This window comes from Nyctibius grandis, chromosome 12 (assembly GCF_013368605.1).
Source record: "Nyctibius grandis isolate bNycGra1 chromosome 12, bNycGra1.pri, whole genome shotgun sequence".
Classification (NCBI taxonomy): Eukaryota; Metazoa; Chordata; class Aves; order Nyctibiiformes; family Nyctibiidae; genus Nyctibius; species Nyctibius grandis.
The window spans coordinates 6197770-6209670 of NC_090669.1; the positions used below are offsets into that span (position 1 = coordinate 6197770).

Genomic DNA, 11901 nt, shown 5'->3' on the forward strand with positions numbered 1-11901 from the left:
GAGTATAAATTAGTCTTGTCCAAGGTCATAATAATAAATTTGTTCTTATTCAAATTTTTATTGAGAAAGCATGCACATTACTTTGAGCGAATGAATGACATACTTTGATTCTGTCTCTTGAAGGTCAGTCTTCATTAAAATGGAACAATTATTAATTTAAGGATCCATTTAATTTGTGGAAGAGTAGAATACCTACTGATTGTATTTGAAGTGTAGAAATTACTTGTAAATCCTTTAAATATGTGTTTATTCACAAATCACAGATTCACTCTTGTAGTAAGAAAGAGAGTGATCTCTCTTTGTTGAAGACAGGTTTTACTGGAATGGAACAGGGAACACCATGAAATTATTACTTCTTGGGATGGAAATATCATACCGAAAACATTCTTAGGTTTGGAGATGTTAAAAAAAAAAAAAAAAAAAAAAAAAGTCTTCACTTAATAAGCAAGCAGAAGACTTATTTTGCCATATAGATTAGGGAAGTGGGTAACATGTTCTACTAAAAATTTAACAATACTGAGGACAAAATAATCTTTTTTTCCTGAGGAATGATTCGGCAAATTATGCTGAATTCAGTAAATTATGCTGCAGTTCATAATCATCCCATATTCATGGGATAATTCATCAAATTATGCTGCAGTTTCACCTATAAGTACTTAAATATCTATACTAAATATTTAACAATCTAAGGTAAAACAACAGCAGTGAGCTTTTTCCCACAATAGAAGCATTCATCTTTTACATGTGCCACATGATTACTGTCCTCTGTGTTGCTAGGTAGGCTGTTTTCTGCATTTATCGATGTGTCTAGTGTGATCTGTGGTGAGATTTCAATTCTGTGTTGACTAAATAACAAGGCAGGAAATTCATCAGTAGCCCAATTCCCCACTTTAGCCTAGCAAGAGGACCACCAAGAAACAAAATCTATAGAAATGTTCTGCCTATACACCAAATGTTTTCAAATCTATGCATTTTAAACCTGGCCTAGTTATATCTTCCAACACATGTTTTCTATCACAGGCCTTACAAACTAATATCAGAGCTTTTTCAGCTGAAACAGGAACTGAACTAAACTAATGCTTTAAAGCTCAGGAAACCAAATTATCAAGGATATAAATATCATTGAAAATTGCCTGCACATGGTTTAGCCTGACACTTTATTGGTGTTTGTGCAATGCCAGATTATAGGAGCATAGGTAGTGTATTATGTATATTAAATGGCGTATTAAGTTTTCAGGTGAACTTTCTCACTGTCACAATAAATGTTGTTAGAAATGATACTCATAATGATTGGGTCCATTTTAGAACAGAAATAAATAGATACATCACATGTTATTTTTGTCTTCCAAAAGGAGAGTCCCTTTAATGAATGTCCATTGAAAAAGATAAATATTCTCAGGTGTTAAAAGAGATATATAATACATAAAATTACTGCTAAGCCAAAGTTGCAACTATAGCCGAATCCTATTTCAAAACAAAGTTGATTTTTCTTTTCTTTCAGTTTCATTTCTTGATATGGAATCATTGTAAGTGTTTATTAGAAATGTGGATTTTAGTTCCATATTTGAATAAATGGCTTTAGTGACAGAAAATGCAAGAATTTTCAATATTCAAGAAAATCAAGAAAATCTGCTGCTAAATAAAATGATATAGAATCTAAAATATATGAGCATGAAGTAGTAGGAGACTAAGAAGAGTGTTTGAAATCCTTTTTAGGTTAGTGATTGTTGCATACCACAAAGATGGTTCATCTCTTTTGACAAGCATCTTTGTTTTCAGGCAGACAATGTCTCTACCATCAATACGGAAATTTTGTCAGAACACTTGCTTTTTCTTATAGCTGTGTTGTGTGACATGGGTAGCCTTTTTGTTTTGTTTCTTTTTCTGTATAATAGGGATTCAAATTACATTCCTTATTTATGTTAGGAAGCTATATTAACTAATATTTTTAAAACTGGAAAAAAAAATACGAATTTTTTTTTTAATAATCTGAACCCAATAGTTATTTACTTACATGTTCGAGTCTTAATCAGTTAATAATAGGAGGCATTTCTGGCAGTCCATTTAACTTAATGTAGCTGTGTCAGTTTTCTTTTGTTCTTCATCCTGTTTGTATTCCACTGTTGCCTTTTAACATTTTAAGAGTATAGAAATTTGGGTCATATAGAGAAACTTAACCTGATGCCTCATGCCAGATTGTACTTGCAATGCTTGCAGACCTGGCGATAGAGTATATGCTCTTCTGACAAGTGTCAAAAGAGACATATGTGAAGAACGGAGGAATCCATTCTTCTAACAGTTACCCTGCTGTGATAACAAGAGTGAACAGGTTTATGCAAGAGGCTTCCAGGCTGATCTTGACAGTTCCATCATATCTTGGAAGGAAATGGTTGTTACTCCAAGAAACTGACTCTATGAAGTCATTGTTCTCCAAAGTTACAAAATGTATGCATCCACCTTATAGGAGTACAGAGCACGTGTACAGTGTTAGCTTCACATTAATATACTATATTAACACACAAGACTTTCTCCTTGCTACTTAAAAATGACTGACCTCTGGAATAAAGAATTTGAATCGAATTTGCCTACACCATAGCTTTGTCCAGGCACTCTAAATTCGCTCCTGGTGATAGCACCTTTAAGTGCTGTCATAACAACAACAATAAATATTTGTTCCAGGTTTTTCTGCTTTATTGTAAAGCTCATTTTAAGCTTAAGGCAATTACTATTTTTTACTTTTCTATTGGCCCTTTATTAGCAGACAAGTTTCATTTAGTTCTATAGGCTTTCTTGCAGTGGCTAGCAAATATCTTCCCACACAGCACTTTTAACAGGATGTCAGGATTTCTTCTAATTCTTTCAGTAGGCATGGGATTCCTGCAAGTGAGTACTGATACCTGGTGTTAGAGAAAAGAAATGTGGAAATGAGCTAGAGAGAAATTCTAGGATCCTGGAGAGAAGTATGAGAGAGGAACACTATACATAGCTTTATTTATGTAAGAAATCCTAGTATGAATTTGATATTCCAACTTCCATAAAAGTTTCTTACATCAGTGAGGCAGTGTAAGATGAGACACAAGCTGCAACATTTGTGCATTCTGTGCTGATGCGGAGTGAGGAGTTTGTTCATGTGCAGTATGTTCCAAGGCGATGTAAACTCTCTTTTTAGCCAGTTCAACCTGAAAACAAAACTCTTGCAATTTTTGGTAAATTAAGAAAACAAGTTAAAGCATACTGAATATAATATTTAAATATTTTCTAAACTTAAAGCATTTGTAGTAGTTTTAAAAAATAAAAAATTCAAAGTGATTGTGATACTGTTCTTGCAGTCTACTAGTTGGAGTATTCCCATGGGATCCAGAGTTCAAATCTCCTCCTTTTTCATTAGCAGCAAAGATTTAATCCAATATTATGATTTTAGGCATATTGGAACTATAAGATGTTAGAGGTGCAGTTCGTTTGATCTGGTTTTTTTGAAGCTTGCTCTATTCATGTAAAATACTTGTATATGATCTGAACTAGGAAGTGGACCAGTATGAACGACTCTCCACTTTGGCTATAAGGTAGTCCCAAATGTTACAAGGCCTGCTTTTAGGTTATGCTGTAGTGAATATTTTAGTAGATAAAAATTAAACCAGCACTAGTCTCCTCCTCTTCTATCACTTTCTTAACTGCTAAGCTGGTTTCTCCAATTGCTTCGATTTAACATTGACACCGAATCATGACAAAACAGATCTGTTCCTAATACCCAACAGTTTTATCAGCTATTCTTACAATTTTTAATTTGTTTTTATTTCATTTATTATTTATCTTAAACATCTAAGTATTCCTTTTTAATTGAGTTTTGACAGTTTTGCTGCTGCTTAGCTCTGTGCCAAAATCATAAATTAGATCTGTTATACTCAATCAAGCCACCTGCTGTTGGAAATAGCTGTGATACTTCTTCCTTTTTACCTCCAGAATTTTTTTTTAAACACACATATTTTCAATAGGTGTGTGGTTTTAGTGACAAAAATATTTATGTAGATATTTTCTATAATAAATATTTGTTAGAGCCAAGCACAGAAATAAACTACTATAAAAGCATATTGCAGTCATTGTTACGTTTAAAGTCTTTTAGGAAGATTTGATTATATTTTGTTTAAGATATCCTCTCCTGTAGACTTGGATTTCATGCAGCTTGATTGTTACTTCTTCGGAATTGTGCATATTGTAACGTTTTTAGGCTGTAAAGCTCACGAGCATTCACAGTTTAAACAACACTGCCAAGACATATACCAAAAAAGTCGTTAGCTCTGAATTCCTGTCATTTTGTCAGTCTCTGTGTTTTTGGCCCCAACACAAGCCACTAAATCAAGTCAGCTCCAGCACAATACTGAAATTGTGTGTTTAAAAGAAAAGCCATACTTGGATGCAATGAGTGTAATTTAAGTTCACAGAAGAAAGGCAAATATTTTGTAGAGTTGTTGGGCTTAGATGTTTGGGGTGGACAAACAGGCTGTGTTTAGACAGCACGGGAGATACTCAAAGGCCTTTGTATCCAGGCTGTACTCACAGGTAGGTTTTTTTGTGTAAAACAGGAACAGAATAATGAAGATAAAATAGGAGATGTATTCTTCAGAGGTAACAAGTGCAGGAAAATTGCTGTGTAAAGCCCAACTTTAAATAATGAATACACAAGACCACATTAGAAAGATCCTATTTTGAGAGAACTGCCTTTAGATTCCTGTTATTTTTGTGGAATGTGTTCTTGGCTAGAATATGCACTCCAAGTATCTAAATGAGGTGTGAAAATTCTCAATAACTTTCAGCTAAATATTTTACACATCTTCTTTGGAAATACTTGCTTCATTGAATATGGCTAGTATTTCTGATATCAGGAAAACGTTTTATATGGCTTGTCTTTCTCAATTATTTATCTCATGTCTCCCACACCATTCAATGTAAAGCCAAGAAAATGCATGGCTTACAATTTACTAAGACTAGATTTAAATTATCAGGTGGTGCAGACAAGAGAATCTCTAGCACAAAGCAGTTGTTTGTTGCTAAAGGTCTGATATTCACAGTACGTAGATTTTTAGGATGATCTTTAGAATTCAGAACACTACTTGTTCCTACTGACTGAATGTCTATTGCAGTGGAGTGCATTAGGGGTAGGTACTCTTGGAGCACATCTTCAGTTTAGTTTAGTCCAGTTAAACAGGAATCCAATTAACATGTTCCAAGACTACTATGCAAACAAAGCACCATAACTGGGGACAACTGAAAAGTTTTACTTCATAAGCATGGTCCATATCAAAGCTGAAATAATCATTCAGGTTCATCTTGTGGGGCCTGACTGACTTAAAGTAGTTGAACTTTTTTAACAAGATTATGGTATTAAAAGGTTTTAACCAACAAAACATAATTACATTTAATCTAAAGCTTTCATTATTGCTTATGAATTGTTTTTATTTCTTCATATCAAATAAGTTGCATGGTATGGTCAACACAGTAAAAATTAAAGAAAACAAACAAACAAACAAACAAAAAAACCAAAATCCCCCCCAACTATATTTTTAGATATTTTATAAATGAGTTTTGTTAAAAGCCTCAAAGTACATAGGTACAATCTTGATTTTTACCTATAGGGGGTAAATATCAAGAAATTAAGTGACTTGAACAGTTGATTTAGCAGCTGAGCTAAACAAACTTAAAAGTTTCAAATGTGAAAGAGTCTATAATCCTTAGGCTATTCTGCCTGTCACTGCCATATGAACAAGAATTGTGCCACAGGGTGGTGGGGAGGTGGGAGAAAAATGAAAAAAATTTATAAGCCTGCAGATCCGTGGGTACAACCTCTCTGTCCTTCTAGTACCACTAAATAATGCTGAAGAAGGAGAAAAGATTTAAAAGAAAGGGTCACAGACTATTCTTGTCATTGAAAATGTTGAATATAGTTGATAAAGAGTTCTGGTTTATTCTTAACTGTTCAAACAGAGCATGTTTTTTGGCCTTTTTTCTATTTTTTGAGTTAATTTTCAACCCTTTTTGAAGGTAAAAATATCTTTCCTTATTTTATGCTTAGCCTACAATTTACAGTGGTCAGTGATCCCCTAGAAGATGAACAGGATCTTGAATGTGAAGATATTGGTTTTGCTTGTGTCAGTTTGAGAGAGATATTCCAGAAGCAAAGAGATATCATTGAGGAAGATATTGACAGTAAGTTTTAGAGATTACTTTGTTGTAACCTTCTGTAACCTAAAAATTATTTGTTGAATTTCTGCTTTTCTCTGCAAGCTTTACTCTGCAAGTAATTGTTCAACATTTTTCAATAAGAAATTGTTTTGTAGTAACTAATGGCTTCCACGTTTGTTTGCAAAAGTCTGCAAAAAACTGTGTACTATTGTTATTAATTAAAATCTGTTAAAAAACAAACAAACAAAAAACCAAAACCAAACAGCATTTCCAGCTCATAGTAATTGGTTTATAAAACCTAAGAACTTTCAGGACATGAAAGTATTTTGTACAACATATTTCATGCTAGTAAGACTATATATATATATTTTGTTGTTAAAATTTATGTGAGGAATTCTGTATTGCTAATGTCTATCTTACTTGAAGTTATGTTATAACCCCCAGAGTACCTCAAGCCTGTGTCCATATGAAACCTGTATCTGAGACAATATGGACAATATGAAATACTGGTGGTTTTCCTTAGGTATCACTTTAGAGTAAGCATCCTTCTATAACAGACTCTGACTGAACTTTCACTGTGTCTCATTAAAGCGAGGTGAGGTGAGTAGGAGGTGTGGAATCTTCTGTTTCCTGGGTCTTACGCCAGCATTTTTATAACACTGATAAGATGACTTGAGAAGGATACTTGGTCCTTTCATAAACAGTGAAGGAAAATATTGTCCTTGCTTAAACTTCCCTGTTCCCCAAGGTAGCAGGGACATGGTTATAAATGTGTTTTTCTCCCTTACCTGTTCCTCTCCATCCTCTTTCTCCATTGTGGTAAAGCTCAGTGAAGAAGCTGAGAGTATATCTATTATAAAACAGTTACTCTCCTATAAAGGTAAGTGAACCAGTCTGATTACTAGGCGCAGTGCACACGTGTTCACAAGGTACTCTTTGCAATAGCAAAAATTCTAGTTAGCCCTAGTAGAATGCCAAGCTAATGTGACTTTGTTACTTCTACTGCTGTATCTAATTACCATACCTTGAGTGATGGGGAGCTGAGTAGTGAGGGAAAAAAGTAGGCTTTCTTATCCATTTCCATTATCATGCATGATTTGCATCCATGCTGTAGCTAAAATACTCAAAGTATGCATCAAAGTTCCAGGAACATGATAAGGAAAATTCTAAGAAGAATCAAATTTTCATACCCTGGAAAAATAATATACAGATTTGATGCACTTCTTACTGTGGCTGAACCACTTAATCTTTTCTCCACCAATAATTTTTCTCCAAGTAGTTGTACGAAAGCACATCTCCTTCAAAAAGGAATTTCATAGTCTCTCACTGGAAAATTGTTTTTATTGTGGATTTTATGGCCATAATTCCCTTTTTGTCCTAATTCCCGTTTGATAAGATTGATTAGTGATATAAATACAATTTTGTACCCTTGAAAGTCACCTTTCACAAAACTCTTAAAACTCCTAAGCATCCTCTGAGATAATAATTGTGACAAGCTGTTACTAGTTGTTGTTCTGTCAAAAGGTGATCATTACCATGTAATGACAACTACTTCAATATTGTGAGGAGCATTTCTTCCCCTAATCATGAGACATTTGAACTAATTTTTACTTTATGTACATTACATCTGTGAAAGTTACAGTAATACAGAGAAATACTTTTATTCTTATTCCTGTCCACACTTTTCCCCTTCCCTGCAGGTGCTGTACAGTTTATATGTTGGTTTTTTTTATTACATCCATAACCATATTTTCTGAAAATTTAGAACTTTCAGAGAATTAAAATGAATTTTACATTAATTTGCCATGATCTGACATATAAGTAGACTGTATCAGTATATTTTCATGGGTGAAGTCATTGTAAAAGGATTGGTTCTTAAGATCTGGACACAGACTTCGTTTAAATGTAATGGCACAATAAATAGAATTCCTAAATAATATTGTACACATTCTCTGAGGTGGATATTGGTTTGAGGGAAAAAGAATAAAGCTAGGCACAGGGAAATTTATAGGATGCTACCACATGAAGCTCTAATAATTCTTAAGTTAGATACCATAAACATCCTTCATACTTTTTGAGGACTGCAAGCATATATCTTTTCATCTCTTGTTCCTTTCATTGCTGATTGTGTGAAAGCAGCCTACGTGAAATTTGAAGCAATTAAGTGAATGGCTAGGCAAGAGGCTGGATGAAAAGAGTATAGCCAAGACACATAACAATATGTCTCAGATAATATGACAATATTAAAACTGAGAAAATATAATTAATGTTATCTTCTGATATCATTAATTACAGTTATCCTACCGTTCTTATAAGTAAAAAGAAAAATGTCCCCTGAAGTCTGCTCTTTAAGTAGACAGTTCACTGAGTGATTGTCCAAGGATATACAAAATGGTTTGGATCTCTAAGAGTAGCATCTGTCCTATAATAGCTCTATCAACGAAGTAAATGATGGAAGGTTTATCCCATGTTTTCCCTTCTTTAAACCTCTTCTGAGCTCTACCAGCAGCCTAGAAGTTGTAGCATGCAGTATCATTGCATGTCCCAGAGTACTTATCCCAGATTATATAGTAAATACATAACTTTACCATTTGTCTGCTTTATAATTGGCTTTGGAAAGATGTGCTGTCAAGCTTATTTGGTTTTAGTCAAATTCCTTCTAGAGTCGTGTTAGGCAGCCTCATTGCTTTTTATGCAGGAGTGTGAAAGACCCTCATTTTTGACTGTTAGCAGCATGGTTTTAATCGCAGCAGCAGAGATTGTGGCCCTCTGGGCTTACTGAGATATTGTAAGAGAGTGCAATTTTAAATCATGTTAGCTAATTTCTGTAAAATAGAAATTTTAAATACTACTTTAAAACCCACATACACAAATACGAAGGTAGTTAAATAGTTTAGTCTAGGGAGAATACCAGCTTTGTCTACACATCACTGTTTTACAACACATAGAAGCCTGGAATTAAAATAATTTTGCATTGCACCAACTGGAAAAAACAATTTACTATTTAAATACTGTCCCAGCAGTGTAGAAAATGCATTAATTAGTATATTTTTCATTTAAAAGTATTTACAAGTATGCATATATGTCTTTAATACAGTTTGGAACATCTATATTTACGTTTTGTGAAAAATAATTAATTTATATAGGCAATTATCATACAGATAGTTTTCTTTATTTCAAAGTTAATTCCCACACTCATACTTCTATTGATGTACATTCTAGTTCTTAGAGTGCTGAGTTTCCAGTAGGCTGAGTGCCAGAACTGGAAGATTTATTTATTTATTTATTCTCCTTTTAAAGCATACGCTAGGTGCCTTTTAATCTGTCCAAATGCTAAGGAAAATTATCAGAACAAAACCAAAACCTTAAATGAAATTGCTAATGCTGTTTTCTGATGTTTCCTTTCTAGTTTTCGATTCGCAAGATGATAGTGCAGTAATTGGAAAGCTCAAAGTAACAGTGGAAGCCCTCCATGCGCTGCGTTCAGTCTATAAGGAATGCAAAGATGACTAGGAGGCATGAAAGGGAAGTTTGCCTACAGAAGTTCCTTCTCCCAGTGTAAATATATGCTTGATAGTGCTTCAAAGATGAGATCTTTGTAATTCTTACAGTATGTTTAATGTATAATTTATATGAAAAGGACGCTTGATTTGTAGTTGTAAAGTTTTGTATACTTTTCAGTCTGTTTGTTTTTATATTTCCCCCCTAAGGCTAAGAATCTCTCCACAATGGACAACGTCTTGTAAATAATTAATACCTACATGATTGAATGATGTGCTTTATTTGCATTTTCAAGATTTTTTCCTACATAAAACAGTAATAAAAATGCAAGTCAAATTTTTAATTTTTAATAAAAAACCCATAAGCCTTAGAAAACTGATTAAAAATACTTTTATGTTATCCCTAATCACCCCACTAAATGGAATGCCTGTGATTAGCCTCATTAAGAATTTTATACTGTGAAGATTTTATTAAAAGCAATATATGAAAATTACTTGGATTAATGTGTTAATCTGCCTCTTTAAAATGCTAATATCCATTTTATGCACATTAAATCTCAGTATGTGTTTTCTTTGATGCATGCAGTTCCTATCAATTAAATATAAAAAATGAGACTAGTTGCAGGACTTATTAAATTACTGCAACCTTTTTTTAAAATAACTTTTACCCTTCTACTAACATTATAATCAGCTGTTTATGATTATCATGATGTGAAGTAGGGGGAGGGCAGGCACAATCATTTTTCTGTACAGTAAAAGATTTATTTTCAGACAATATCTGTCAAAGCACAAAAAGAAGCCATAAGTAGCAGATTTGGCTTCACCTAGTTTGAGCTGCAGGGACAGGCAACTGTGGTGTCATTTGTTTGTAGTCACTTTTAGAACTTACATCAAACCTATACAATGAATTGTTGTATCTGAATAACCAGTGTCTGGCTTGGAAAGCTAATTTTCCAGCTTTTAACCAATCTCAGTGAAGGATTTAATTGATATTTCTAATGGAGCTGTGAATCAATGCTGCAAAAGGATTGTCTCTTGAGAACGAGGATATAATACATTTCATTTTTTAATTTACTTTTTTATTTGTCATTTTCTTCAAAGGATTTTATAGGCTGTGGATTTCCACTGTTTGCAAACAGGCTATGTTTCTTCATAAGCATATGTAAAGTATTCAGAGAGATAAGTAATTTATTAAAATCTACCTAATTTGCCGTGATATATTAAATCTCTGCTTCAGTGATCACAGACCATTTCATTTAGAGAATTAGGCATTCCCTCTTTGTGTGATTAAAGCTCTGGAAAATGAGTTCTTTGCTCCTATTTGTGAACATTCAAAGCCTGCTAATGGCAAGAAGATGGAATAGATTATGAGACAATTCATTACAGTTCACCAGAAAAAAAAAAACCAACTATAATGCAGAAATGTAAGTATGAATATCTGCATATAGTTTGAACCATCTGTGCTCTAATGGCTTCAATAATGGCTCTTCGTCTTCAGTAGGCTTTGAAATGACATCCATACAATATTAATTTGTTGATGTACATTATGAGGCCAATGGAATGAATATATTCTGACCACAGAAATCTCTGGATTCCAACATGAACCAATGGTTGACTCCATTTTAGAACCTACCATCTTCAGTAGTACTTCTCATCTAGACTTTGCCAATCCTTGCAGCATTTCGTTCCTCAGGAACTTTTAGGAGACCACAGGCAGCTGCATTCCTAAACCCCTCCATTCTTCAGTTAATGGCCATATGTTTGTTGTCATTTGGACTGGCTTTTAGTTCATCATTTTGGCCACTATTTCTAGCTTTTTTTGGCTCTGTGCATCTATATTGTCAATAAGACTGTTATTATACATTACAATAATTTGAAGCAGCTAGATTCAACACTGAGATTAACTGAGTGGCTTCTTAGAAATTTAGTTGTGGTATTCTGTCAGGAGGTTCTTATTATTCTTCTAATACTTTGCAAACCAAACTAAATATCCTGCACATAAACAAAGAAGCAAATTCTATTGAGTTTTTGTGTGTGACTGTTTACTGACTTGCAGGAGAACTATGTTAACTGGTGCTTGTTTTCTTCTGGAATAAACCATGTGGTAAAATTAGAAAATCAGTGATGTTCATCTCACTTAAACGTTTACAGTAACACCCTTAGCACTTAATCTTCGCCATCTGAAGTTGAAAACTTCGAAACCAAGCATTCATATATTCTTTAA

General features: G+C 33.7%; 1 protein-coding gene across 1 annotated transcript in view; it reads left to right on the top strand.

The window, feature by feature from the left end:
• The window catches only part of RPGRIP1L (RPGRIP1 like), a 73117-nt gene extending 62074 nt beyond the window's left edge, over positions 1-11043 (top strand). The window contains exons 25-26 of the mRNA XM_068411103.1: positions 6068-6201; positions 9587-11043. Coding sequence (XP_068267204.1) covers positions 6068-6201; positions 9587-9690 — 238 coding nt within the window. The 3' untranslated portion in view covers positions 9691-11043. The remainder of the gene's footprint in view (positions 1-6067; positions 6202-9586) is intronic.
• Positions 11044-11901: the final 858 nt, after the last annotated feature.